The sequence below is a fragment of the Harpia harpyja genome, chromosome 2, assembly GCF_026419915.1.
Source record: "Harpia harpyja isolate bHarHar1 chromosome 2, bHarHar1 primary haplotype, whole genome shotgun sequence".
NCBI lineage: Eukaryota > Metazoa > Chordata > Aves > Accipitriformes > Accipitridae > Harpia > Harpia harpyja.
Genome location: NC_068941.1, coordinates 90647878 through 90674364, shown reverse-complemented (window position 1 = coordinate 90674364; position 26487 = coordinate 90647878). Strand labels below are relative to the sequence as shown.

General features: G+C 59.2%; 1 protein-coding gene across 5 annotated transcripts; it reads left to right on the top strand.

The window, feature by feature from the left end:
* Positions 1 to 4019: 4019 nt before the first annotated feature.
* On the top strand, positions 4020 to 25891 carry LOC128139058 (protein O-GlcNAcase-like). Of its 5 annotated transcripts, none has more exons than XM_052780992.1 (17): positions 4020 to 4508; positions 8084 to 8135; positions 15190 to 15287; positions 15768 to 15898; positions 16844 to 17015; positions 17375 to 17473; positions 17815 to 18099; positions 18403 to 18531; positions 19067 to 20217; positions 20290 to 20464; positions 20781 to 20837; positions 21799 to 21884; positions 22129 to 22233; positions 23964 to 24055; positions 24494 to 24686; positions 24766 to 24937; positions 25315 to 25891. In XM_052780992.1, the coding sequence occupies exons 1-17, from the start codon at positions 4247 to 4249 to the stop codon at positions 25449 to 25451; spliced, it is 3396 nt and encodes a 1131-aa protein (XP_052636952.1). In that variant the 5' UTR covers positions 4020 to 4246; the 3' UTR covers positions 25452 to 25891. The 5 variants fall into 5 exon arrangements, with proteins under 5 accessions (XP_052636952.1, XP_052636951.1, XP_052636953.1 ...); XM_052780991.1 differs by having other exon boundaries at positions 4021 to 4508; positions 19064 to 20217; XM_052780993.1 differs by lacking the exons at positions 4020 to 4508; positions 8084 to 8135 and having other exon boundaries at positions 15185 to 15283; positions 15768 to 15894; positions 19064 to 20217.
* The last annotated feature ends 596 nt before the right edge of the window (positions 25892 to 26487 follow it).

Sequence of the window (26487 nt, the reverse complement as noted above, 5' to 3'; positions counted from 1 at the left end):
GGATTCTCTACCAACCCCCCAGTGGCACAGGGGGATGGGGATGGGGTTTACGGTCAGTTCATCACACGTTATTTTCTGCCACTTCATCCTCCTCAGGGGGAAGGACTCATCACACTCTTCCCCTGCTCCAGCGTGGTGTCCCACCCACGGGAGACAGTCCTCCACGAACTTCTCCAACGTGGGTCCTTCCCACGGGCTGCAGTTCTTCACGAACTGCTCCAGCATGGGTCCTTTCCACGGTGCGCAGTCCTTCAGGAGCACACTGCTCCAGCGTGCGTCCCCCACGGGGTCACAAGTCCTGCCAGAAAACCTGCTCCGTGGGCTCCTCTCTCCACAGATCCGCAGGTCCTGCCAGGAGCCTGCTCCAGCGTGGGCTTCCCACGGGGTCACAGCCCCCTTCGGGAACCCACCTGCTCCGGCGTGGGGTCCTCCCCGGGCTGCAGGTGGAGATCTGCTCCACCGTGGACCTCCATGGGCTGCAGGGGGACAGCCTGCCTCACCATGGTCTTCCCCACGGGCTGCAGGGGAATCTCTGCTCCGGCGCCTGGAGCATCTCCTCCCCCTCCTTCTTCACTGACCTTGGTGTCCGCAGGGTTGTTTCTCTTACATGTTCTCGCTCCTCTCTCCGGCTGCCGTTTTTGTCTGTCCCAACTTTTTTTCCTTCTTAAAAACGTTATCACAGAGGCGTTACCACTATCGCTGATTGGCTCAGCCTTGGCCGGCGGCGGGTCCGTCTTAGAGCCGGCTGGTATGGGCTCCCTCGAACACAGGGGAAGCTTCCAGCAGCTTCTTACAGAAGCCACCCCTGTAACCCCCCCCGCTACCAAAACCTTGCCACACAAAGCCAATACACCACCCTGCAGCTTTCACATCTCTGACAGCAGCTGCTGAGCGAGGTCGAGCTCGGAGCGGGCACTGTGAGCCACAGCCTGTGACCAGAGCCCACAAGGTGCCCTGGGAGGTGGGTGTCCAGGGCCATCACCCCCGGGACAGCACGGTCCTTGCCCCACATACCGTCGCAGTTACGCAAGTGCCGCAGGGAACAAACGGCTGCAGTGGAAGGTCTCTGTAGACGTCTAAAATGATGACCTGACGCATAACACACCCTGAGGACTGGCCTGTTAATTAGGGGGTGTGGCTTGTCAAGAAAGAGCAAACCCAGAAGAGGAAGGTGTTGCTGGGCATACCCTAGATATGGCCTGGCTCTGACCTCCAGAAGGCAGGTCACCTGTGAAATGAGAGGAAATGAAAACCAGCTTGCCACAGGGTCCAGAGTGTCCTGGCCCCCTCCCTGAAGGACCCTGCTGCGCGTCCCCCCACAACCAGGCATCCTCTGGGGCTGCCTGCACCAGGGCATGGCTGCCTGCACGGGCTTGGGCTACCGAGGGCTTTGGGCCAGGGAGTGCAGGAAACTCGAGGGGAGGCTCTCACAGACCTTGCTCTAGATAAAAGAGAGGAAGCGCTCGAGGGTGTCAAAGTGGAGAGCAACTTCAATGTGCCTTTCAGAGAAAATTTAAGGAATTCAGGGAGCTGGAGCTCAGGTCCCACAAAATGCATTCAGAAAACCTGGCAGGGCTTTAATGAAGCAATAGGGCACAACGGAAAGCATCCCAGCACTGGGGGAAGGGAGGCTCATAGTTCAGATAATGACCTGAAACTTCAGAAGGAAGGGCATAAAAGTAGAAACTAGATGAAAAAATTAGGAGGAACAGAAAAAAACCCCAAAAAATCAGGGAAGCCAAAGTATGAGACAAATTGTTACTAGCAAGAAACATGAAGGAATGCAAGAAAACCTTCAAAAAGGAAGGCGTCAGTAGGAGGATGGTGAGCACTGTCCCACTGAGACTGGGAGGGACAGCAGAAGGTGACAGGACTCAAGTGCTCAATGGCTTCTTCCCCTCAGCCTGCACTGAGGAGGGTGGCTGGGATCACATAATTAACACCATGACTAACATGGGTGGCAGAGGTGTATGCTCATGCTAGATAAGGAAAAAGGTCATCAGATTGGCTGGACTGAAGGTAAGTGAGGGTAATATTGAGAACTGGTAGAGGATGGATGAGGTTTCAGAAAACAGGAAAAAGGAGTGACACAGTGCCTGTCTTTGATAGGAGAAAAAAAAGGAAGTGAAGAATTAGAGGCCACTTAGCTCAAATTCAAAGTCCAAGAAAACCGTGGAACAAATAGGTGCTCCCAGAGACAACAGGGAAGGGGAAGAATCACAGCAGACACACCTGTGTATGCACAGCCCTGCCTGCCTTTCTTCTCTGACAGTCTTCATGGAGAAAGTAATGTCATCCCCACGTCTCTACCTCTAACCATGCCACGTCCCTGGGCATTGCAGCCACTCCAAGGGCACTGGGCTTCTCCCAGCGCTGCCCCTGCCATGGCTGGCTGCTCTGGTCTGTCCCAACAGCCTTGTCCAGGGCCAGGCTCGAACTCAGCATTCGCCAGCAGCAAAACTCAGCAGGGGCTTGTGCAGGCCGTGAGGTGAAGAGCAAGCATGAGCACAGCCTGTGCCCAGCAAGCCCCAGCAGTTGCTCCCTGCACATGAATAACCCAACCTGGTAGCACCGAGCTGGCTTTCCCACAGCATCATTGTCTGTCCTGTACCCAGCACACGGTTTTTATTGCTGTGTGTGAGTCTGGTTATGAGTTTTTATTGATGTTACGAGTCTGGTTTTATTGCTGTGAGTCGGGTTATGAGACCCCTGTGCAGGGGCTGAGGCTTTAAGCGCTCTGGGCTCTCCTTGCTTCACGCAGCCTCCTCCATGCCATACTGCTGAGCTTTGGGCAGACCTCGCTAGCCCGCAGTGCACTCTTGATGGCCTCTTCCCTGCCAGATCACTGCCGGTCAGTCGCTCTCGCGCTCCTTGCTGCTTTGATGGCCCAGACACCATGACTCGGCTTCCTAGCACTACATTAACCTGCAAAGGGAAGAGGGAGATGCCACAGATCCTGATTTTCTAGGGCTCTGACACCCACTTCTCCTGTGCACGTCCGTGCCTGTGGGTTAGATGAAATGGCTGCAACTGGTGACAGCTGCTGGGAGGGCACTTGACAGTGCCTCACTGCAGGAGGAGTGCACCTCTGCTGTCTCCTGGCTCCATCCCTCACACTTGCATGGTGACAGTGTCATGTACTTGCTCTCTGCGTTATGATGCCTTTTGGCTGGGGAAGGCTGCAGGTATGCTGCAGAACACAGGTCCACCTTACAATGAGACTGACAAACAGGAAAAGTGGTCAGAAAAAGAGCAGAGCAGTTCAGTGACGTCAAACACAGGGTCCTGCATGCAGGCAGGTACCAGTGACTGTGCAGCTGCAGGATAGGGAACTAATGACGTGGCAGCACTTCTGCAAACCAGAACCTGTGGGATGGAGAGGATCACGAGCCAAACATGTGTCAGCAGCTCAGAGCAGTGTGACAAAAGGCAAATAGCAGCCTGACATATGCAAGCAGGTGAGTCACGTGCAAGGCACATGAAACAGTCCTGATCTCACCGACCTGGCGAGCCAGAGAGGCATCACACCCCGGGCCCGGCATGAGGGTACCAGAGGGGAAGGTGGGTGCCAGCTCGGTGATGAGTACAAGGGGATAATGACACCCGACCTCCGGGGAACAGCTCCGGGGCCTGGGGCTGTTGGGTCCCGGGAAGCCGCAAAGGCGGGAGAAATAACTGCCCTCGGCCTGCACCGGGAGAACGCCCGCAGCTGGGGACGCCGGGGGACACGGTGCGGGGGGCTGGCGCGGGTACCAGGCTGGGCCCCGGTGCCAGCGACCGGCGGCGGCCGCAGCCCCGCTGTGCGGCGCCGGCAGCACCCGGGGCGCCGGGAGCGCGGGCCGGCCCCGGGCTGCGGGTCGGGATCAGGCGCTGCACCGGGCCGGGCCCGCCCGGTGGCCGGGGGGCGGGGGCTCCGGCCCGGGGCGGGGGGGGGGGGGGCTGCCGACGGGCTGCTGAGGGCTCGCCCCGGGCGGCGGCCCCGCTCCGGCAGAAGGGCTCGGGCAGCTCTTCCCGGCGCGATCTCCGGGGAGGGCTGAAGCGCCTGGCCCACCACGGGGCGGTTTTGCCCGGGGGCTCCGCGGGGGCCCCCCCGCCCCGCCCCACGTCCCGGCCCCGCCGCGGCCCCACCCGCCGGGGCCGCCCCCTGCGCTGCGGCGGGCGCGTCTCCGCCGGGGGAGAGCAGGCGGTGGAGCCGTCTCTCCGCGCACCCCTCCATCCCTCCGCGCATCCTTCTGTCCCTCCTTGCATGCCTCCATCTCTCCCCGCATCCCTCCTTGCGTCCCTCCATCCGTCCGCGCATCCCTCCTTGCAACCCTGCATCCCCCCGCGCATCCCTGCATCCCCCCGCGCATCCCTGCATCCCTCCGCGGATCCCTCTGTCCCTCCGTGCATCCCTCCGCGCATCCCTCCATCCGCCCGCGCACCCCTCCGCCCGCCCCAGCACCGGCAGGGCCGCTCCTGCGCGCGTATGGCGGGGCGGCCGCGCTTCCTCTGCGGCGTGGTGGAAGGTAGGTCCCTCCGGGGCCGCGGCTGGGGCCGGTGCCCCGCCCGGGCATTGCAGGGGCTGGCCCGGTCCACCCGGAGCGAACAGGGGCCGGGAAGGGCCGCCGGGACCCGAGCTGCGCCCGGGACCCCGGGTACTGGGGAGACGGAGAGGCGGGCCCCTGCACAGCACCCTACCTCTGCCCACGGGTACGGGACCAGCACCCCCCATTGAAGTTCCCCAGCTCTTCCCCAGAGCACTGCTGCACCCCGCAGCCAGCCCAGCCCAGCCGACACTCCCACCCCCCCTCCTCCCCGCAGTGGGGCATGGGGACCCGCTGCGCTGCCTCTAGCACTCCGCAGTGGTTTTCCTCTGCCCTGGGCGTGCCGGCAGCATCCCGGTGTGTGCCCCTCCTGCCCCCCGCCCGCAGTGCTGCGCTGCCGTGGGCTGTGCACAGAGCTGGTCAGGAAGAGCCTGGTCTCTCACGGCAGCTCTGTATGGCCCAGCCCTGTCCTTCTGCCCCCTCGCCCCCAACTCCTGTTTCTGCAGCACAGAACCTCTGGAGCTGGACCAGGCCTGGTACCCACTAGGCAAAAGCATCTCCACTTTTCCTGGCAGCACAGTACCCTGCTGAAGCCCACCGCCTTGCCTGGGAGGAAGCAAAAGCACCGTGCAAATAAACACAAATTAAATAGAAAGTGCAGGGATGGGGAAGTTGATAGTAAAAAGAAATATGAGTCAGACAAGAATCACCGATGTAGGAAAGCTGACCTGGGAAAGAGAAGGACAAAGATGCTGCTGGCAGAGCCACTCCAGGAGGAGGAGGTCCCTAAAGATTGAGGAAGGAAAGGCATCCCTCACCCTGGTAGCACAGGCCCTGGCAGGGAACATAGGGTGGTGCTGTGGTGGGCAGACTGCTGAGCAGGGTGCAGCTGTAGCGGGGCCAAGGCAGGCCAGGAGTTGTGTGTCCTACACAGAGCCCCCTGCTCCCTCCTGACACCCCAGATATTGCTAGCAGCAGCCAGAGAGCACGGACGGACTGACACTTCTGGGTGACCTGCACCCAGGACAGGAGAAGTGCTGGGGAATGGTTGGGGCCTGGGGACTTTGCTTCCCAATGTGTTCAATGTGTTGCTAATGGTTGTGAAGAAATTGCTGAGGGACATTCCAGATGGCCCAGCATTTGGCAAGTAATGGTGTTGACGGGTTACTGATGTAGTGATCTGGGCCATGGGAGAGATGAGGTACAAATGCACAGCATCACTCATCAGTGCCCATCTGTCTTCAAAAAAGCAGAACACCAACATCACTCCTTTGGAGATGCAGACACAGGTACAAACAGATCTTGCTGGTACAATTTAAGCTACTTTACGTGGCAGAATACACTAGGATGACATTTTCAACAGAGCTGCTGCTGGCAGGGCTTGTGTAGGCGGTGAGTGTCATACTTGCAAGGCAGCGTCAGTTCACAGCAAAGTGTGAGTGAGGCACTTGCAGGCAGGTGCTGTACAGGGACTCCTGGGACCTCACTGTGAGCTGAGCAGGAGTTCCTGTGGATTGGGAAATGGAAAAACTATTTATTTATTGGAAAAACTATTTATTTAAAACTATTTCTTTGGGTGAAATGTTTGCTGGGATCCTTGAGTGGCCACAAATTTGGCCCCATGCACAGTGGGGGATGGCTAGTAAGGTAAATATATATTATTTCAAAGTAGGTGGAATAACCGTGTAGATGTTCAAACAGGTAGAAGATCTATCTACGAAGAAGATAATGTTCAGTGTGTGCTGTGGCACAGCCTACTACACCATTGCCCAAGGTTGGTGTTGTGGGCTCCTGCCAAAGGGAGCAGGGCATCGGGGTCCCCTCCCAGGCAGACCAGCTCCAGAGCACTCAGGTGCTTTAGGGAAACGCGGGTGCTTTTCTGGGCAATGCTGGCCTCATGCCAGACCCTGAGAGCTGGTCCTTTCTCCCAGACTAACAGAGTCATTGCGATCTGCCCTTGTGCGCTGCCCAGTTCAGTGAATGCATTCACTTCCCTGAATATCTGCTCCTGTTGGCCTTGTCTTCTAGAAAGTGCATTGACTGATTTAAAAGTTGCCTATGATGCAGAGCTCATCCAAAACTAGTAAGTTGCCTTGATGGCTAATTGCCATCACTGTTCAAGATGTAATGTATTTTCTGTGAGACTTCACATTGCAGCTGCCAGACCTTGCAGAGATTTGAAGTGACTGAAGATTCTTCTCATGCTAAATTTCAGGTCTGTGCTGGAACACTTACAGGTTCCCCTTAACTTCCTCTTTAAGAAGCTGTCAAATCTGCATCTCTACAAACCCATTTACCTGCCTATTCTCCCTTTGTCCCCAAGTGAAGTGGCTTGCCTTCCACCGGGTATTCTTTCTCACTGGCTTTGGAGACAACTCCGTACCTCCCAGGTCTTCCTACATGCAGAAATAGGAAAGGCCCTTCCTTGAAAGCAGTCCCAACAGCAGAATGAGTGCTGCATGTCCAGCAGTGCCCTTGCTCACTATATCCAGTCACAGACTCGTTCCCTGCAGAGCACAGGGCAGACTGTGGTGCTGCAGCCTCAAGCTTGCATCAGACACGGGTGCCCAACAACCACCTAACGCCTGCAAGCAGCAGAAGTGGAAATGTTAAGAAACACTTGGGAATTTGCTGACTCCAGATCTGTATTTCCTGCATTTGGTTTTGTTGATGTGAACTTTCTGGAAGGGCAACGTCCTTGCGGCCAGCCTTGGTGCTCATTGATGAGTGTCTTTGTTAGCAGACATCTGGAAAGCTCCCTGGTATGCTTTCTCTCTCTGGATTTTCCCTTTGCAAGCTTATGGAGATGGTGTTTTCCGGTGGGGGACAGACAAGGTGTCTGTGAAATGTCTTGTGGAGTCACATTCCCAGCACTCGTGGGCATCCCCGCAGGTTGTTTGTGTGTTCCTGATATGAACAGCTTGCTAGGGGACATGACTGCTGCTGCAATTCAGGTGTGTGTTTGCAGGGTGTAGGGGAGAGCTGTGCCAGTGCAATTTTGGTGCAGTTTGAGTTGTGCAGTGATTAAAGACAGAGAGAGCAGCTTTTATAGCCCATACAGGAGTGATCATGCTCTGCTTGACACAGCCTGACACTATGCAGACACAGAGATATGCAGAGAGACACAGAGCTGGTCTCTGTAAAGAAGAAAATCCCCAGGCAGAAAGCTCTAGGATGGATGTACAATAGCTCTGTGCTTCGGTGCACCCCAAAGTCATGCTAGAGTGTCTTATAACTTCGCCAGCCCTCAGCTGTCTCCTCTAGGCTTGGCTTTCACTGTGCAAATTCTACCTCCCAGGTTAAGTGCTACCTTGTGCAATTCTTCCCAGCTGCCTCTTTCTGGGAAGAATGGAAGCACAGACATCATACCCACTTGCTTGAATACCAATGCCCAGCAAGATAATAGCAGGATAATAGACATCTGCAGTACCCAGAGGTGAACAACTGCTGGATCTCTGGGTTTAAGAGCAGCCACTTAGGGACAGTACAAAAAGAGACTCTGTTTTAAGGCAGTTACTGATAACTGCTTCTTGACTTTTTTTCCCCCTCTTTTATAGGTTTCTATGGGAGACCATGGTCTATGGAACAGAGGAAACTTCTCTTTCAATGGCAAGTACCCTGAATTTTCCTCTCTGAAGGTACTAGCCCGTGGCAGTGATGAGGTGGAAGCCGGAGTGCTGTGGAGGCAGGAGCAGTGAGGGAAAACATGCTGGAGGGAGGCTCCGGGGACTGGCCTGCCTTTGGGATGCCGGGGCGATGGCGATGAAGGGGGCTCATGTTTCTCCCAGCGCTGCTCCTGCGGTGCCTCCTCGGTCCCAGCACTCTTGCACCGCTGGATCCGGCCCAGGGAAAGACCTTCTTGCCCGGGACTCGGTTGCGGTGGCTGCGGGATGGACGGGCGGCCCAAGGACGCCCGGACAGATGCGGGCTGTGCTGCCCTGTGCCGGCAGATGGTGCTGGGACTCTGACAGCCCAGCTGCAGCCAGATGTGCTTGGCTGGGGGGCCTGGGCCAGGGCTGGGCGCCCCAAGGGAATGGGGTCTGGGGATGGGGCCTGGAAGGGGCTGGGTGGGCGCTAGCCCCTGCATGCTGGCACTGCAAAGCTGGCACGTGTGGTCCAGCGAGGGCGCAGACCCACGGGGAGCTGTCAGTGGGACAGGGTTGGACCCTGCTCCCCATGCCTTGCGAGGAGCGATGGCAGCTGGGAAGGGTTTGGAGAGGAGCGTGGGGGCTACGCAAGCCTGAAAACGCTGCCTCTGGAGGCACCAGAAAAGCTGCTCTGCCCTGACTGCGGCATGGTGTGGGTCGGCTAGGGCAGCCCATGCGCAGGAGGGGTATCGGGAAGCAGGTGGAGGGGCTGGGGCTGGAAATGGGAAATCAGATCCACGGGAGAGAGAATGTGGGGGTGTTCAGTGGGTTGGAAGCCCACCTCGGGTTCTGACCTGGCAGGACGAGCACCCATTGCCTCATCTCTGAACTGTGCGGTCCTGGGCAGTGCCACGCGGCACCAGCCCCTGTGGGTGTGCTGGCCGCAGGACAGCACAGCGCATGCCTGCTGCCACCAGCAGCAAGCGGCCAGCTCACCCTGCCTGGGGCTGCTGTCCCCACCACCCTGCGCTCGCAGCAAGGACACTGGGTGGGTGCTTCCAGCCAGCCCAGCCTCACTGGAGCCAGGCTTATCATTGTGGAAACAGACAGCACAGCAAACCCGCATCACTCCACCATGGGCACAGGTGGCCACTTTATTCACCTGTGCAAGTCGGCTGACCACACCAGGCTGTGTGGTGCGGTCAACATGCTGGAGGGAAGGGATGCCATCCACAGGGACCTTGACAGGCTTGAGGAGTGGACCCATGCGAACCTCATGATGTTCAGCCCAAGCACAGATACAGGCTGGGGGGAGAATGGACTGAGAGCAGCCCTGAGGAGGACTTGGGGGTGTTGGCTGACAAGAAGCTCAACATGACCAGGCAATGTGCGCTCGCAGCCCTGCCTGCTGTGGAGGTGGCCCTTGCATCCCTGTGAGTCCCCATGTATGTCTGTGTGTCACCATGTGTCCCTGTGATAGAAGGATGTGGGCAGGATCTATCACTGGCTGGTTGTGAGAATAACCTTGGGATGGGAGTTGATGTGTGCAGACAAGAAAAAGCCTTCTCCTAGCAGCTGGTGCCCATGCACTGGCCATCAGTGGGATGAGCTGCACTGACAGGACTTGCCACTGATGAACTGGGGCCCTGCGGGGCCCCTGTGGAGCATCCAGCATGGGCAGCACGATGGTCACAGCCTAGGCGGCACACTGGTCACTGTGGGTACTGCCCTGGTGATGGCACGGGCAGTACACTGGGGGTGGTGTAGAGAGTGTGCTGGTCACAGTGTGGGCAGTTCACCGGTGATGGCCGGGCAGTGCACTGGTGACAGCGTGGGCAGTGCACCAGTGATGGCTGGGCAGTGGGCCAGAGACGGCAGGGCCGTGTACCGATGACTGTGCTGGTGATGGCACTGGCAGCCGTGCACTGTGTGGGATATGTGCCAGTCATGCTGTGAGAGTGTGCTGATGACAGTGTGGGCAGTCACAAGTGCAAGTAAGGACCATAATGCAGGGACTAGAGATGCAGATACAGAAAAATGTAGCTTAGAAAATTTGGGGAAAACATACAGGAAGGAAAACAAGATGTGATGTTTTAAAGTATATTAGGAATGAAAAAGTCTAATGATGGCTTTGTCTGGTACTGGACCGGGATGTATGTTCACATGTTTGCACATGTGAGCGGTATGTTCACTGCTGTTTTTCTTCTCTGGAAAGAAACAAGATGAGGCACTTGTATCATGTGGTACATGATACGCTTCCCAGTCTGTTCATCGTGGGAAAATGTAAAACATTGTCTGCGAAGAAGGATAAATAAAAATAAATGAATATATCAGATGGCTTTCATACAGGAGTGCCAAAAGAGCTGTCTAGGGAGGTGTCTGCCCTGTCCTGATAATTTCCAGTGCGTCTTGGATTGCTGGGGAGATTCTGGAAAGAATTTGTGCTTTTTGAGGCCAGAAAGGGCCTTATGTTGCTGCAGTGTGATCTCCTGAAGCAGGCAGGCCCTGATCTCTGTCAGACCTGCTTCCCTTCAGCTCTGACTGCAGTGGAGCATCTGGAGAGCTGGAGACATTTCCCCTCCCATCTCACCCGCATGCATGTCCCCGTGAGTCACCCCTGGACCCTGCCGTGTCCCTGACTCCGGGTGTGGCTTTTCTCTCCTCCGGCGCGTTGGCGGGCTGAGGATTTCCCCTAGGGAGATGAGCAGACTGTACTCCAAGACTCTTGCTTGCAGGCTTTCCACCTGTGTCTGTGTGTGCGGCTCCTTGACAGACTCCCTCTAGACTGTTCTCAGCATCTCCGCATCTGCAGCTAGCACAGAGGTCACCGAATCTCGTTAGTCCCACCTGACACACTGCAGTGATTCGTCTAGGGCTTTCTCTTATGCTGAGTTACCAGTGGCATTGCAGAGGACACTCCCGTTCAACTAATTGCTCATTATGTTAAGTCATTACTTCACACACCTTATCTTCTGTATTCTTTTACCTAGGTAGGACTTTATGCTTGGCTGTATTAAGAAGTATACTGCCTGCTGAAGCCCAGCTTAACAGCCATTTCAAATCACTCCATCTGAGTGCTGTATTTGCTCCTTTATTCTCCACTTACTTGGTCTTTGCCACCTGCAAACTGCACAGGCGCAGCATCCTGCTACGCGTTCATGCTTGCCCAGCTCTGCTGCCCACCCTGCCAAAGCTCTGCTTCAGCACTCAGTTTTTCAGCACTCTGGGGCTTTCCACTTGCAGGGCTTGGCAAAAATCTTGCAGTCCCAAGTTCCCAGAACATTCTGTGATTCTAATGCCAGCAGCTCGTGGATTCCTTGCAAAAGGACTTCAGTTAAAGCAGAGTTACTGCTGATGCCAGATGCTGCACCTTGACGAATCCTCGTCCCTGTTACAGTGGCAGTGCTGGACCCCATGTTAACTGTGTGTGACAGAGAGGGGTGCAGGCTCTCTGGAGCTGCTCTGCGAGCCTCCCTGGCAGGGCGTGCACAGCAGCTGCCTCTGGAGGTCTGTGTCATAGAATAGAATCCTAGAATGGTTTGGGTTGGAAGGGACCTTAAAGATCATCTAGTTCCAACCCCCCTGACATGGGTAGGGACACCTTCCACTAGACCAGGTTGCTCAAAGCCCCATCCAACCTGGCCTTGAGCACTTCCAGGGATGGGACATCCACAATCTCTCCGGACAACCTGGTCCAGCGCCTCACCACCCTCACAGTGAAGAATTTCTTCCTTATATCTAATCTACATCTACCCTCTTTCAGTTTAAAACCATTACCCCTTGTCCTATCACTACTTGCCCTTGTAAAAAGTCCCTCTCCAGCTTTCTTGTAGGCCCCTTTTAGGTACTGGCAGGCTGCTGTAAGGTCTCCCCGGAGCCTTCTCTTCTCCAGGCTGAACAACCCCAACTCTATCAGCCTTTCCTCATAGGAGAGGTGTGCCAGTCCCCTGATCATCTTTGTGGCCCTCCTCTGGACTCGCTCCAACAGGTCCATGTCCTTCTTATGCTGGGGGCCCCAGAGCTGGACGCAGTACTCCAGGTGGGGTCTCACCAGAGTGGAGTACAGGGGGAGAATCACCTCCCTAAACCTGCTGGTCACAATTCTTCTGATGCAGCCCAGGTTATGGTTAGCTTTCTGGGCTGCGAGCGCACATTGCCTGGTCATGTTGAGCTTCTTGTCAGCCAACACCCTCAAGTCCTCCTCAGGGCGGCTCTCAGTCCATTCTCCACCCAGCCTGTATTTGTGCTTGGGCTGAACTTCATGAGGTTCGCACGGGTCCACTCCTCAAGCCTGTCAAGGTCCCTGTGGATGGCATCCCTTCCCTCCAGCGTGTTGACCACACCACACAGCTTGGTGTGGTCAGCAAACTTGCTGAGGGTGCACTCAGTCCCACTGTCCATGTTGTTGACAAAGATGTTAAACAGCGCTGGTCCCAACACTGACCCCTGAGGAATGCCACTCGTCACTGGTCTCCACTTGGACAATGAGCCATTGACCGCAACTCTTTGAGTGCAACCATCCAGCCCATTCCTTATCCACCGAATGGTCCATCCGTCAAAACCATGTCTCTCCAAATCAGAGACAAGGATGTTGTGTGGGACAGTGTCAAATGCTTTGGACAAGTCTGGGTAGATGATATCAGTTGCTCTTCCCTTGTCCACCAGCGCTGTAACCCCATTGTAGAAGGCCACCAAATTTGTCAGGCTCAGTTTGCCCCTTAGTCAAGCCATGTTGGCTGTCACTAATCACCTCTTTATTTTCCATGTGCCTTAGCATAGTTTCCAGGAGGATCCGCTCCATGATCTTGCCGGGCACAGGGGTGAGACTGACTGGCCTGTAGTTCCCCGGTTCTTCCTTTTTTCTCTTTTTAAAAATGGGGGTTATGTTTCTGCTTTTCCAGCCAGTGGGAACTTCCCTGGACTGCCATGACTTCTTAAATATGATGGATAGTGGCTTAGCCACTTCATCTGCCAGTTCCCTCAGGACCCATGGATGCACCTCATCAGGTCCCATGGACTTGTGCACCTTCAGGTTCCTTAGATGGTCTCGAACGTGATCTTCTCCTACAGCGGGCAGTTCTTCGTTCTCCCAGTCCCTGCCTTTGCCTTCTGCATTTTGGGCGGTGTGGCTGGAGCACTCGCTGGTGAAGTCTGAGGCAAAAAAGTCGTTGAGTACCTCAGCCTTCTCCATGTCCCGGGTAACCAGGTCTCCCCTTTCCTTCCGGAGAGGGCCCACATTTTCCCTTGTCTTTCTTTTATCACTGACGTACCTATAGAAGCTTTTCTTGTTGCCCTTGATGTCCCTGGCCTCATTTAATTCTATCATGGCTTTATCTTTCCTAATCTGATCCCTGGCTGCTCAGACAATTTCTCTGTATTCTTCCCAGGCTACCTGTCCTTGCTTCCACCCTCTGTAGGTTTCTGGTTTGTGTTGTAGTTTGTCCAGGAGCTCCTTATTCATCCATGCAGGCCTCCTGGCATTTTTGCCTGACTTCCTTTTGTCAGGTCGCAGTGGCATGTGGCACACACATCATCCCAGCAGTAAACACACAGCCTGCTCTGGGCCCCCTTCCATTGAAACGCCACCTAACACAGCCAAAAAAAGGTGTTTGTGCAGGAGCTGGGCAGGTGATGCGGGGCACATCTGGCTGCAGTGTGAGGAAAGTGAGACCAGGGCAGGCAAGGGACAGCCCAGAGGTTGCAGGTTGTGAGGAGGCTGCAGCCTCCATATCCAGAGCTGGGCTAGGGCTGCAGCACTGTGTCCTGTGCTGGTGTCTCACTGGAGAGGAGATGGAAAAATGCAAGGGTGCAAAAGAGCCCCAGTGAGACCCAGTAGCTGCAAAAATGGTTGTAGAGTGATGGTGTTGAAGGTCTTGACCTGTTCAAGTGATCAAGGCATGACCTGGGAATGGTGCAGCAGGCATATAGGGACTGTTGGTGGAGTCAGGCCACCCTGCAGACAGGACATGGGCTTTTCAAGGGGGTGATGTGAAGGGGTCTGCAGTAGCTCCCCATGTGTGTGTGGTTCCCAGAGGGGTACCCCAGGCCAGATTGTGCCTGGCAGGCGCACCCCACTCCTGGACACTGAGCTTTGGGGAGCGGTGAGGTGCCAGCTCTCCAGGGAGTCTCGGCTGGTACTGCTCCACAGAGACCCCTCACGTCCAGAGGGGCAACTAGCTCGTACATACCTGCTTCATCTGGAGTCACTCATCACAACAGGCAACCTTGCAGCCTGCGTGTTTGGGCTACAAACAAGTTTGGTTCTTGATTACACAATTAGAAGCACAGCTGAAGAGAAAGGGAAAAGAAACCCACCCCAAACGTGCTTACACAAGATGCTAAGTGCTTCCACAGGTCTCACTGCAAGCCCTGAGAGAGCTGCTGCAAAGCTGCAGGGCTGGTTTGGCCTGATGGAGCCCCACAGCTGGAGTCCAGGGCTGGGGCTGCCTGCACCCTTGGGGGGGCTGTGTGGAGCAGTAGACCTCTGAGCTTGCTCCCTCCATGGCTCCAGCCCCATCCTCAGTGTCCCCCAAGGATCCCCCCTCTTCCCCCGGAGGCTGCTCCGGCCACTCACCCCTCCTCCATTGCTTGCTCAGGACGTTGAGCTTTTTGTCGTCATTGTGAAGTGGTTAAAACAAGCTGTTTAGGCTAAGCTGGTCCCTCCCACCTGCTTTTTCCGCAGCAAGGGTGTTAATTCAACCCATCTCACAGGAAGCAACATCCTGCTGGTCTCTGAGACCTTCTCCTCCAGATGCACTGTCTGTCTGGAGGTCCCTAAACAACACAAATCGTTGGGCTCAGCACTGGGACCACTGGGTGAGATTTATATCTCTGTGTGGCTGTTGAAAGTACACAGGGCAGGGGTCCCTGTGCAGGCGAAAAGCTGTGGCTCCACAGTCCGTGGGGCTCTGTGGGAGCAGAGGCTGGAAGCACGGAAGGACACGGTGCGGCTCTGGGGAAGGAGAGGACGCCATGTGCTGAGGAGCTCTTGGTGTTGCGGGCTGGCACCTGCCCGGATGCCTCTGTGGAAATTGCCCACCTGGAGCCTTGGGTGACCCCTTGTCCTTGCTGCACAGGCTGAAACGCTGGGGGCTGAACTGCTACATGTATGCACCCAAGGACGAGCTGAAGCACCGGCTGCTCTGGCGAGAGCCCTACACAGAGCATGAGGCAGGTAGCGGCTCTGCTGGGCCCCAGCACGGGTGGGCTGCAGGTGTCCTGGGTCCTCAAGGGTGAAGCACGGTCTGCACCTCATCCAGGGTCAGGCTGGCCGTTACCGCTCTTCCTGCCAGAAACCTGCCCGCTGCAGGGAGCCCCGCAGGCCCTGCCTAGTGCAAGGAGACCCCCCAGACCCCGCCTGGTACAAGGAGCCTCCCCAGACCCTGCCCATCACATGGAATCACCTAGGAGCCCACCCAGCATGGGGAGCTCCCCGCGTGGGTCTCTGACAATATGCCAGGGCCCGCAGACCCTGTGTCCCAAGGGGCTGGAAACTGTCTCCCCTGGGCCTCTCCCCTCCAGATGCTCTCTCATGCCTCCCAATGCCCTCAGCTCCTTCCTTTCGGGCCACCATGGTTCCCTCTCCCTCCATCCCTTGCCTCCCTCCATCCCTTGCCTCCCAGCACTCACAGCACCCCCTCTGCTTTGTCCCCAGCCCGCATGCGGTCTCTCATCGAAGCTGCCCAAGAGCAGGGTGTGGAGTTTGTTTTCGCCATTTCTGCTGGTCAGGACATGGTGTTTTCAAGTGCCGGGGATCGGCTCCTGCTGCAGGAAAAACTCAGGCAGGTACCGTGGGCCATTCCTTCACCCCACTGCTCCCAGGCGAGGGGCACGCATGCTTGTGTGTGGGCCCCATGGCCACCCCAAAGGCTGTTGGGGGGCTGTAAACCCCTCCTGCTGATGCACATCAGGGAGCAGCTCTGTGGGGTGCCTGGTGGCAGACGTGCTGTCCCTGTCACCGTGACAGAGAGCCAAGGGCTCCGTGGATGCCTGACTGCTAGCAGGCAGCGCTGGGGACAGGAGAGGGACCGACCAAGCCCCAGAGCTTGCTGGGCAGCACCAGAGGCCGATGCAGGCTGGTGCTGAGCCCCTGGTCCCCAGGGAGGGTACAGAGCCGCCAGCACGGTGGGTTTGCTCCGTGGGCGGCTGCTCCTCCTCCCTGCGGCACAGCCCAGGCAGCAGCTGCCCTGTCCTGCACCAAGCCTGGCCGCCTCTCCGGCTGCCCCCAGCCAGCCCTGGCACAGGGAGCCCCTGCCCGGCCATGCGGCGAGGCTCCTCCCGAGGCTCTGCCAGCCTCTGCTCCTGCCACGGGGCTCCCCGCGCTGCAGGTAGACGTGTGGGTGCAGCGCGGAGGGGAGCAGATGTGGCGGGCGGCAAGTGGGGCCGCCCGGCAGTGGCACGGTGGGAGCGGGCTCTGGGCCACCGCAGCACGGAGTCTGCTTTGGAAGGGCTCCTGGCCCACGGCAAACGTGGCTGCGCGCAGGGCTTGGAGCGAGGCGGGCCGTGGCCGCGGGGCTGGCGTGTGCCCGTGGAGCAGCTGGACCTTGTGCGCAGTGTCCGCTGGGCAGGCGTGGGGGACACGGCAAGGGCCGCTCTGCCCACCCCTCCGTCTGGCCACCCCAGACCCCTGCTGTCCTTATGGGGTCCAGGTGGCAGGAGCTCGTCTGGGGCTCGCTGCCTCCTTTCTCTCTGCTGCCCAGGGACCCTAGCAGCCTGTGCCCGTGTCTGCAGGTGGCTGCCATGGGGTGCCACTCCTTCGCGCTGCTCTTTGACGACATCGACCCCTGCATGTGCCAAGCTGACAGAGACGTCTTCCCCTCCCTGGCGCAGGCTCAGGCCTCTGTGGCCAACGAGGTGTACCAGGAGCTGGGCCAACCCTCTGTCTTCCTCTTCTGCCCTACAGGTACTGCCTGCAGCCGTGCAGCCCCAGCCACCCCTGGGAGCCCAGTGCTTGGCCAGCCATGGCACCCCACAGCAGACGGGTGCCCTTTGGCTGGCTGCAGCCAGCACCTCTATCTGCTGAGAGCTGAGTGCCCTGATAGCCTCCACAGCTCCCCCCCAGTCCCTTCATGCTCCTGCGGGAGCCCTGGAGATCTCAGGATTAGGACAGGACCAGGCTGTAGATGGGCTGGTGCTTCAGCAGCTGCACATGCCATATTCCCTGCACCACACATCTTCCCAGCCCCTATCCATTGATTCTAGGCAGCTTCTCCTCTCCTGCTCTCTCTGCCCCTCAAGGGATGCTCTGTGCTCTCTCCCCAGAGTACTGCAGCTCTCTGTGCTCTCCCAGTCCCAGCCAGTCCTGCTACTTGCTGACCATCGGCCAGGAGCTGCTCCCAGGGATCGGTGTCATCTGGACAGGTGAGCACCTGGCCTGGCTCTGTGGGGTGTGTGGTCCTGCACAGCTTCTCAGCAAGAGCCAGTGTCTGCAAACCCTGCAGCCATGGGCTCTGTCCCGGGAGACGCGCCAACGAGTGGCCCCACCGCGGTGCCTTTCAGCGTTGGGGTACGCAGCCCCGGCCAGGCAGGCAATGGGTCAGGCTGTGGGTCTGCTCTCCTCCTGGCTAGGGAGGGTGGGGTGGGGTGTCTCGACCCTCATCTCCATGCTCGGTGCCCAGATGTGCGCATGTCCCTGTTGCGAGTGTGCATGATGGACTGCGCTGCCTGTGTGCTCCATGCACGTCCGTGCCGTGATGCTCCAGGCCCAAAGGTGGTGTCACAGGAGCTCTCAGCCACGCAGCTGGAGGAGGTGGAGGGTGTCCTGCAGCGCCGCCCCGTCATCTGGGACAACCTGTATGCCAACGACTATGACTGCAGACGTGTCTTCCTGGGCCCCTACATGGGACGTGCCCCTGGCCTCATGTCCAGGCTCCATGGACTGCTCCTCAACCCCAACTGTGAACTCCAGGCCAACTTCATCCCCATACACACATTGGGCAGCTGGTTTCGGAGCGAGCTGAGGAGCTGTGCCCACGCTGATCATGCAGGTACCTGGTCTCAGCGCCCCAGACAGCTCCGTACATGGAGCCCCAGTGCTGGCAGTGAGCTTGTGCACCCAGGGCAGGGCCTGCCCATCACTGCCCATCTTTGCCACGGCCCTGCAGGCTTTCCTGCATGGCAGCCTGCATGAGGTGTCTCACCTGGCTGGGCACTACCTGACATCCCAGAGCAGGGGATCCATCCTGGGGGCATCTCTTTGGAGGGGGGAATGCCCGCCCTCAGTGTGGCATGGGATAGCTCCGTCAAGCAAAGAGTGGGTCTGCCCAGGCTGATGAGCTCCATTTCCTTAGGGATGGAGACTGCGACAGCCCTGGAGGACAGCCAAGGCTCAGAGGAGGGGAGCTACAGCCCCCAGGACGCCTTGGAGCTGGCGCTGCATGACTGGGTTGCTGAGATAAACCGGCAGGCCTTGGAGCCAGGTAGGTGATGAACTCCCACTGTGCAGCATCCCTTACCCCCTCTGGAGCACTGGACTGGCTCTGCTGGGAGCTCAGTGGACTGAGGGAGCCCCATGTCCTGCCCGTTTGGATAGGGTGCTCTGGCTGTTGCGGCAGCGGGGTCTGTGTGTGTCATGGTGGGCAGGTGTGGGCATCCATCAAACCATGCTGCCTTGTGGGTGCTCCTGCCCTGGCTGCATCCCAAAAGGGTGTCTCCTTGGCTGGCAGCGTGGGAGCCTGGGCCAAGATACGGCTCTGGAAGAGGAGTTCAGCCAGGTTGCAAGCTTGGTGTTTTGCAGTGTTTGCCTCTGCAAAGCCTGTGGCCTCACCAGTCATGGAGGCCTGAACTCCAGAGCACAGAGTGATGCAAAGCCATGGTCCTGGCACCTCCCTGGTCCCTGCCAGCTTGGAGATGGAGCTTCCTGGCACAGCCACCCCCAGGGCTCTCCTGCCCCACGGGCAGCAGTTTCCATGCAGGTGCCAAAGGTGCTGCCCCCTTGCTCCTTTCTGCCAGGAGGAAGGACCCCAAGACACCCCAGCGTCAGCCTCAAGGGAGGAATGAGGCTGCAGCCTGGCACAGCGAGAGGACACGAGGCCATGCCCGAACCCCAGCCCCATGACTCTGTTCCCAGTGGGGCAGACCAGCATGGCCCTGAGCCCTGCGGTGTGGCACCAGGGGAGGAAAGGAAGAAGGTGACCTCGGAGCCCGAGAAGGGCAGTGGGAGCAGGACCCTCGCTAGCAGTCGGCAAAGCCCCACAGGGAATGGGGACCAGCTCGCCATGGGGAGCAGAGAGACCTGTGAGCCCTCCTCTGCTCTGCCCAGCATGGCTGGGAGTGCCCAGTCTGCAGGAACCCCGGTGGCCACCGAGACCCTCCACAGTCCAGGCCCATCCATGTGCTGCAGCAATGGGGCCAACACCAGCCAGAACATTCCCCTACCCACCAGTGATGCCAGGACAGGGGGTGGCAGCCCCCCCCAGCCCCCCAGCAGTACCCAGCCTGAGGACAGCAGGGCTGACATGCCCCAGACACCTCCAGGGCCTGGAGCTGGTACCAGTGCTGGCCTTCCGGCACCGCTCACTGGTGGGGCTGGCACCAGCCCCGGCTCCCCAGCACCGCTCACTGGTGGGGCTGGCGCCAGCCCCGGCTCCCCAGCACCGCTCACTGATGAGGTTGGTGCTAGCCCTGGCCCCATGGCACCATTGACCCCAGAGGAGGCTGGGTCCAGCCCCATGGCCCTGCTGACCCTGGAGGAGGCTGGGTCTGGCCCCACGGTACCACTGACCCCCAAGGAGGCCAGGACCAGCCCCACAGCACCAGTGACCCCAGAGGAGGCCAAGTCTAGACCCATGGCACCGGTGACCCCAGAGGAGGCCAGGTCCATCCCCACAGCACCGCTGACCTCAGAGGACGCTGGGTCTGTCCCTACGGCACTGCTGACCCCAGAGGAGGCCAGGTCCATCCCCACAGCACCACTGACCCCAGAGGAGGCCAGATCCAGCCCCATGGCACCGCTGACTCTGGGGGAGGTGCGGACGCTGGTGGAGCTCTTCTACCTGCCCTATCACCATGGGCCACTGGCGCAGCATCTCCTGGAGCACTTTCGGTGGCTCCGGGCAAACAGCCTCAGCGTGGGGGTCCCGGCCACGGCAACCGATGCCTGCGGGGTAAGGCTGGTCCGGGCACTGCTGCGGGACGGTGCCTGTCACGGTTGCGCTGACAGCCCGGTCCATCCACAGGGCACACAGTGGCGTGGCCGAGCCCAGTCCTTCCAGCTGCTCTGCAGTCAGACGTGCCGCCTGCACAGCCGCTTCGTCAGCAGCACCGGGCAGGCGCTGCTCTACGACCTCCACCCCTACCTCTGGGACATCCGCAACATGCTGCTGGCTGCCAGTGCCTTCGTCCTCTGGCTGGGTACGTGGCTGATGCCAGCCCTGAGCCAGCCCCTGTGGCCCCGTAGCGCGTATTCGCACCCTGGCCAAATCCAGCCATGTTGAAGTGCAGGGGACCCTGGGCACTGCGGCACACCCAGGGCATCTGAAGCTTGTTCTGTGGTGATCCACTGTTTCCCCCCCTAAAGAGGTGAAGGTGTCTGGGACCCCCTCCCAGAGGTCTGGGGTCCCTGTGTCTAGCCAGGGGGGCCAGGGTCTCTCTTGGGAGTGTACCTTCCCTTGACACCTTCCCCACTGCTGACCCATGTCGCGTGCTCACCACCTTGCCTCCTTTGCAGATGGCCATCTCCTCTGCGACCCTGACCCCAAGGGGACCTGGGGAAGCTGCTTTGGCTGTAAGTACCAGCGCTGCCCTGGCTTACCCACCTGGGCGGTGGGGGCCTGGCTGCTGCCCTCCGTCACCTCCAGCCCCGCAGCAGCAGCCAGCACTCACCACCGGGCTGCCCTTTCCCACGCTCTGCCTGCCGAGCGGAGCGGGAATGGCCATGGGAAGGCTGGCACCCCTGCGTGTCCTGACACACCAAGGCAGGATGGGGCACTGCTGCTGGGGACAGGGCAGTCATCGGAGCAGCTCTTCACCATCTCTCACGATCTGGAATAAATGTCTATTTTTAGGACATGGTTCCTCAGCCCTTTTAATCCAAGGACCCCTTAGCCTTTCTGGCAAAAGGGATCCATGGGCCACTGGGAGCAGTAATGGCCTGGGTGACAGAGGTGAGGTTGGATTTTGAATGCCCGTGCATCACTTCGGAAGCCCCTGTTCCTCTGGTTTAGGGTTCCCTGGTTGCTCTGTGGGCCTTGTGACCTCTTACAAACCAAGAACTGTTACCAGAGGACAACCTGAGAGCGTCTCCAACTTCAGTGTGAGATGGGGCCATGTGCCTTGAATCACTTCTGCAGGGAAGCAGCTGCATGCAGAGCAAGTTCCCACAGGCACTGCAGAGCTGGCTGGCTGGGCAGCAAAGCAGCGTGCTGCTCTCTGTGGCAGCCTGCAGCTTTCCAACCATAGCCAGGAGCTATGTCTTTACCTTACACCTTTCATGGAGGCAAGAACATTCCTTTCCCCATTCCCCCGCTTCAAGCCCTGTTGCGGAAGGTGTGTTGCTACCCTAATGCATGGGGCTGGCTGCCCGAGCCCAGGTGAGGTCCTGTGCCCGGGCTGCACAGCTGTGGGGGCAGATCCTTGGAGCTGTGACCAGTGTGGATCGTGATGTTGCTGTGTGATGGAGGCTGATCTCCCCCTGGCCCAGCAGGTATTTGTTCACCTCGCATGTGTCTCTCTCCTGCTGCCTCCAGGGTGCCAGAGCATCACTGCCCCGATCTTGCTAGGGGGGGACGCTGAGCCCTGGGCGCGTCGTGGGGGCCTCTTTGGAGAGCTGCAGGTGAGAACATGTCCATATCTGTGGGGGCTGAAAGAGCTGTTGCTAAGCCAGGATCCCAGCTGCTGCTCCTGGCTCTGCCACTGGGTTGCTGCAAGCTTGGGAAGGCAGAGCTGCCCCAGGCCTCTGCGCCTTGGCTGTGGCTCCTGGGGTTTAGGGTGCCTCAGAGGGACCCTCCTCCTGCTGCCTCCAAGACAAGGTTTGGAGGCAGAACAACCCGCTCCCTGACGGACTGCATCTCTTCCAGGCACTGCTACCCGTGGGGAACAGCTGTGACCTCTTCTACCACCCACCTCCGCTCTTCCCATCCAGCCAGCTGTACCTCCTGCGCCCGCTGCTTCCCCTGGACAAGGTTGGACCCACTGGCCGAAGTCACCTTTGCATGGCCTGTGCTATACGTGCGCTAACGAGATACATGCTCGTCTGCTGCTGACCCCAAGACTGAGCTTGCAGTGCAGGGCGATGCAGGTGGGAAGGGACCTCTGGGGTCCAGCCCCGGCTCAGAGCAGGCCAGCCTGGGGCAGGTCACCTGGGGCCGTGTCCAGCAGCGCGTCAGCCCCCTGGGCTGGAGAGGGGGTCTTGTGGCCCGTGGCCTCTGCAGGGACCATCACCCACCTCCCTGCGATGAGCACCTGGGCAGAGTCCCTCCTGGCAGCCAGCAGCAGGGGAGGGAGACGCAGCTCAGAACTGAGCAGCAGGCACAGCCACAGATAAACTGGTACAGACTCGAGGTTGCCAGGTTGCGAGGGCGACCTCCAAAACACCCCCAGCGCTGATCTCCAGCGGTGGCCGCAAGCAGATGCCAGGAAAGATCCAGAACAGGGCAAGTCTGAATGGCAACCTCCCGCAGCCTTCATCAGTCTGCAGCTCTGGGCACTGCCTGAGCTTCTTGAGGTTCATCTCCAAATCAGTCCCTTCTTCAAACACTCATCCAGTTGACAGGATGATTCCCTGCTGGAGAGGTAGCAGCTTCTGTTGGCCATGACCTGCTTGCTGCCAGCCCCCTGGCTCTGTTTGACATCCCAGCAGTTTGATGGGATGGGGAGGGAAAGGGAGAATTTGGAGGTGTTGAACACCCAAGTTAAACTGCTGCCAAATCCAGCAGAGCCCTGGGTTCCCCACGTACCACACAGTCTGCAGTGAACACCCTGCTCCCTCACCCTGCTGCTTCTCCTAGCTAAAGGAAATGCTAACGCTGCAAATCCAGCCATCATGGACACAACTGCACATCCCTGCTAAATACAGTACGCGGCAACGCACAGCTGCAGTGCTTGTAACTAACAGAGGAGGAGTTGCAAGCGCATGAGAGCAGATTATATCAGGCTGCAGCTGCCAGCAATTCCCATTGCAAGGGCTTGTTTTCAATTGCCTGTTGTCAGATTTCATCTGATCAGGCTAAACTTTAACGAGCTGAACGTCTGTGTCCAGTGAAGCTTTGAGAGAAAAATCCAGCTAAGCACTTCAGCCCATTCTGGGAATGGTGCTCAGAAGTGCGTGGTCCTGCTCTTGTTGTTCAGTGATGGGGCAGCCTTTCCTTTGAGAAGCAATGCTCTTATCGGGATGTTCTTTTCGTTGATCCTGTGAGCAGCAGCAAACTCAAATCTGACCAAGATGGGAAATTTTGAGATGTCCCACTTTGCACATGCTCTGTGGAGACCTCAGTTTCAGTATTGGTTTTGCTGCCATTCTGGCTGCTCTGAGCATGCTCTGTCCTGGGGCGAGCAGCATTTCTTCAGCAGCTGCTGCTCTGGGGTGCCTGACTGGAACGGCGATTTCTCATTTTGAAGCGTTGCTGTGCTGTGGTAACAAGCTTCAGAGGCCAGCAGAAGGTGGTGCACAGTGCATCACTTGGCACAGACGCCAGCGCCCTTGGGTGGCCGAAGCACACACCTTCATACCTTCCCCTGGCCAGGACGCGCTGGAGGCCACAGCCCTGGTTGCGGTCCCTCTTTATGGTCAACTCGGGCAGCTGCGGGTACACCGTGCTGCGGCAGGGGCTGTGGCGGGGGCGGCAGGCGGCTGAGGGGCAGGGGTTGGGCAGGGCAGGCAGAGCCAGGGCTGAGGCGGATCTGGGTCTTCCAGGGAGAGCTTTACCGAATGTGCCGGGAGAGTTTGGACTGTGACCCCAAAGTCGCAGAGATCCTTGCGGCCCACCCCGATCTCCTCGGTGACAGGTGAGACGTGGCCCTTCTGGGGCTCCCACTTGCCAGGCGTGTGGTGAGCCCGGCCACGTGCTGGGTGACGCGGGGCCGCGGTGTGAGGCGGTGGCCTCTCCTCGCATCCCTGTGGGGACCAGCTCTGCCTGCACCATGGCTGGCGGTGGCCTAACCCTGCGGGAGGGGGTAGGGGGGGCAGTCCCTGCGCTAATGTCCAGCTGGGTTGTGGCAGCCGCCGTGGGGATGGACCCACTGTCCAGCCTGGCTGCAGGCGGGCTGCGGTGTCTCCGCTTGGCTGAGGGCTTCTGCTGGGGGGGGTCTCAAAGGGATGGTCCGGTGGGCGCCGGGGTGCTGTCCTGCCAGGGCAGGAGGGAGGAGGCTGGCTGGTCTGAGCTTTCCCTGGGGCAGGCTGGGCTCCAGGCAGCAGCTCAGCAGTGCTCCTGCTCTGGCTGGCAGGCTGCTGGGCAGCTTCCTGAGCCTGAGCCCCGAGTACACGTTTGTGCTGGAGGATGAGGGTGGTCTGTGCGGCTACGCAGCTGGAGCACTCTGCGCTGAAGGCTTCCTGCAACAGCGAGACAGCAGCTGGCTGCCGGCCACACGGCACAAGTACCCCCGAGACCTGGGCGGAGGTGCCCCAGCTCTGGGACAGGTGAGGGGGCACCTGGAGCAGAGGGGAGCGGGTATGGGGGGGTGGAGGGGGTTCCCTCACTTGTTTTTGTCTCCTGCAGGATGCCCTGGACGAAGCACTGCTCTTCTTCCACGCAGAGCCACCGGCTGTGCCCCTGCCTGTGCTGCGGCGCTTCCCCTCCCTGGTGCAGCTGGGCACGGCCCCCCGCGTGCTGGACGTGGGGGCCAGCCGCAGCCTGGCCATCTGCCTGCTGAGCGCACTCAGGGCCAACGGTGAGCATGACCTCCCCATGCTGAGGAGGACTGAGGCCCCCTTGATCCAGCACAACCCCATCCCGACTGCTCCCTTGCCCACCCCAGAGCTGGGAGCCAGCCCCCCCTGCACCCCACGTCTCAGCACGGGGCTGGGGTAGCCCTCACCGGGGCTCCCTGTCCCCTCTCTGACGCAGTCTGGCCCCAGCTCCCAGGCACCGTGCCCTCCCCTTGCACTGGGGGACAGGTGGACCTATGTCTCGGGGCATCACGCAGGCACCCAGTGCCAAAGGGTAGTGGAGAGGATGACCCCTTGCGGAGGGGGTTCCAGCCACTGGCCCCTAGCCCCAGTGCTGGGTTCCCAGTGGTACGGGCCTGACCTCTCACCTCCCTTCCAGGGTCGCGGGGAGTGTTTTGCCAGGTCAGTGCCACTGACCAGCAGCAGCTGAGCTTCTACAGCAAGCTGGGCTTCATTGACCTGCCAGTGGTCTGGGGCAGCTCTCCTGGCGCTCGGCTCCTGGGACGTCTCCTCTGAGGACGCTGCGTTAGGTGTGGGCACCGGGAGGCAGTGCCATAGGACGGGCTGAGCCCCCATCCTGCGCAGCACCGGCCCGAGGGAGCAGGAGCAGAGGGGGACCTTGAGGAGGAGCCAGCAACATCCCCAGGCTGTCTGCAGACCACCAGGCCTGGCGAGAGCTACATGGGCAGTATTTAGGGTGGTGGTCTCAGAGCATGGCACAATGCATTAGCGCTAAGGGAATGTCCCTGTCCTGCAGGCTGGGCTGTCAAGCTCTCTCCATCCCCTGTGTGGCCCTAGGCTGGGCAGCTGGTGCCGGCGCTGGCTCTTGGCGCCAACGACCTGCTTGTCGGTATGGACCGATCTGGTATGGGATGCAGTGAGGCAGCCTCCATCTCTGCTGCCCAGGGGCTGAGGGAATTGCTGCCCTTGGCAATAAAGCATTTGCTGGGCTCTCACCATGGTTCGTCTCTTGGGGGAAAGTGTTGGGGTACCAGCATGTCCCTCTCACACCCTCATGTCCACCTCACACCAGCTGTCATTATAGCTGGTCCTGCGTAACCTCAAATGAAGCAGCTCCCCATAGATCCGCCTCTCCAGCTGCTCACCAGCCCTCGGCCTCCCCCCACACTGCACTCCAGGAAGAAGCTCCAGGCGCCGGCAGCGTGTGCTCACAGCAGGGCTCCCCACAGGGTTGGGCAGACCCCAACCCTGCGGGATGGGACCCCCTGGGCCTGGGCCTCCCCTGTGGTCACGGCTGCCTTGTGGGTCTGGGGGCCGCTGCACATCCAGCACAGGCAGGATAGCCAAGGGGGGGACGTCTCTCCAGCCATCCTGCTGCAGCCTCTGGAAGAGTGCTGGGAGGGAGGAGTGGAAGGAGCAAACGGTCACTGAAGGTTTCTCTTCCGCACCCTCCAGAGCTGGCTGCCCCCCGGCCCCGGGGGTGAGGAGGAGGTTGGGACAGGGGTGGCCAAGAAACCAGGAGCGGGGGGGCCCTCGGGCAGCCCTGCCCTTGCCTGCGCCTTTGCATTCTCTGGCTTGCCGTGCCCGGAGA

Excerpts from the sequence above, each read along its gene's own strand:
- LOC128139058 (XM_052780991.1), top strand. The coding sequence starts at position 4,247 with ATGCCTCCATCTCTCCCCGCATCCCTCCTTGCGTCCCTCCATCCGTCC. Across the intron at positions 4,509-8,083 it reads CCTCTGCGGCGTGGTGGAAG|GTTTCTATGGGAGACCATGG; the intron begins GTAGGTCCCTCC and ends CCTCTTTTATAG. Across the intron at positions 20,218-20,289 it reads CGGCAACCGATGCCTGCGGG|GGCACACAGTGGCGTGGCCG; the intron begins GTAAGGCTGGTC and ends GTCCATCCACAG.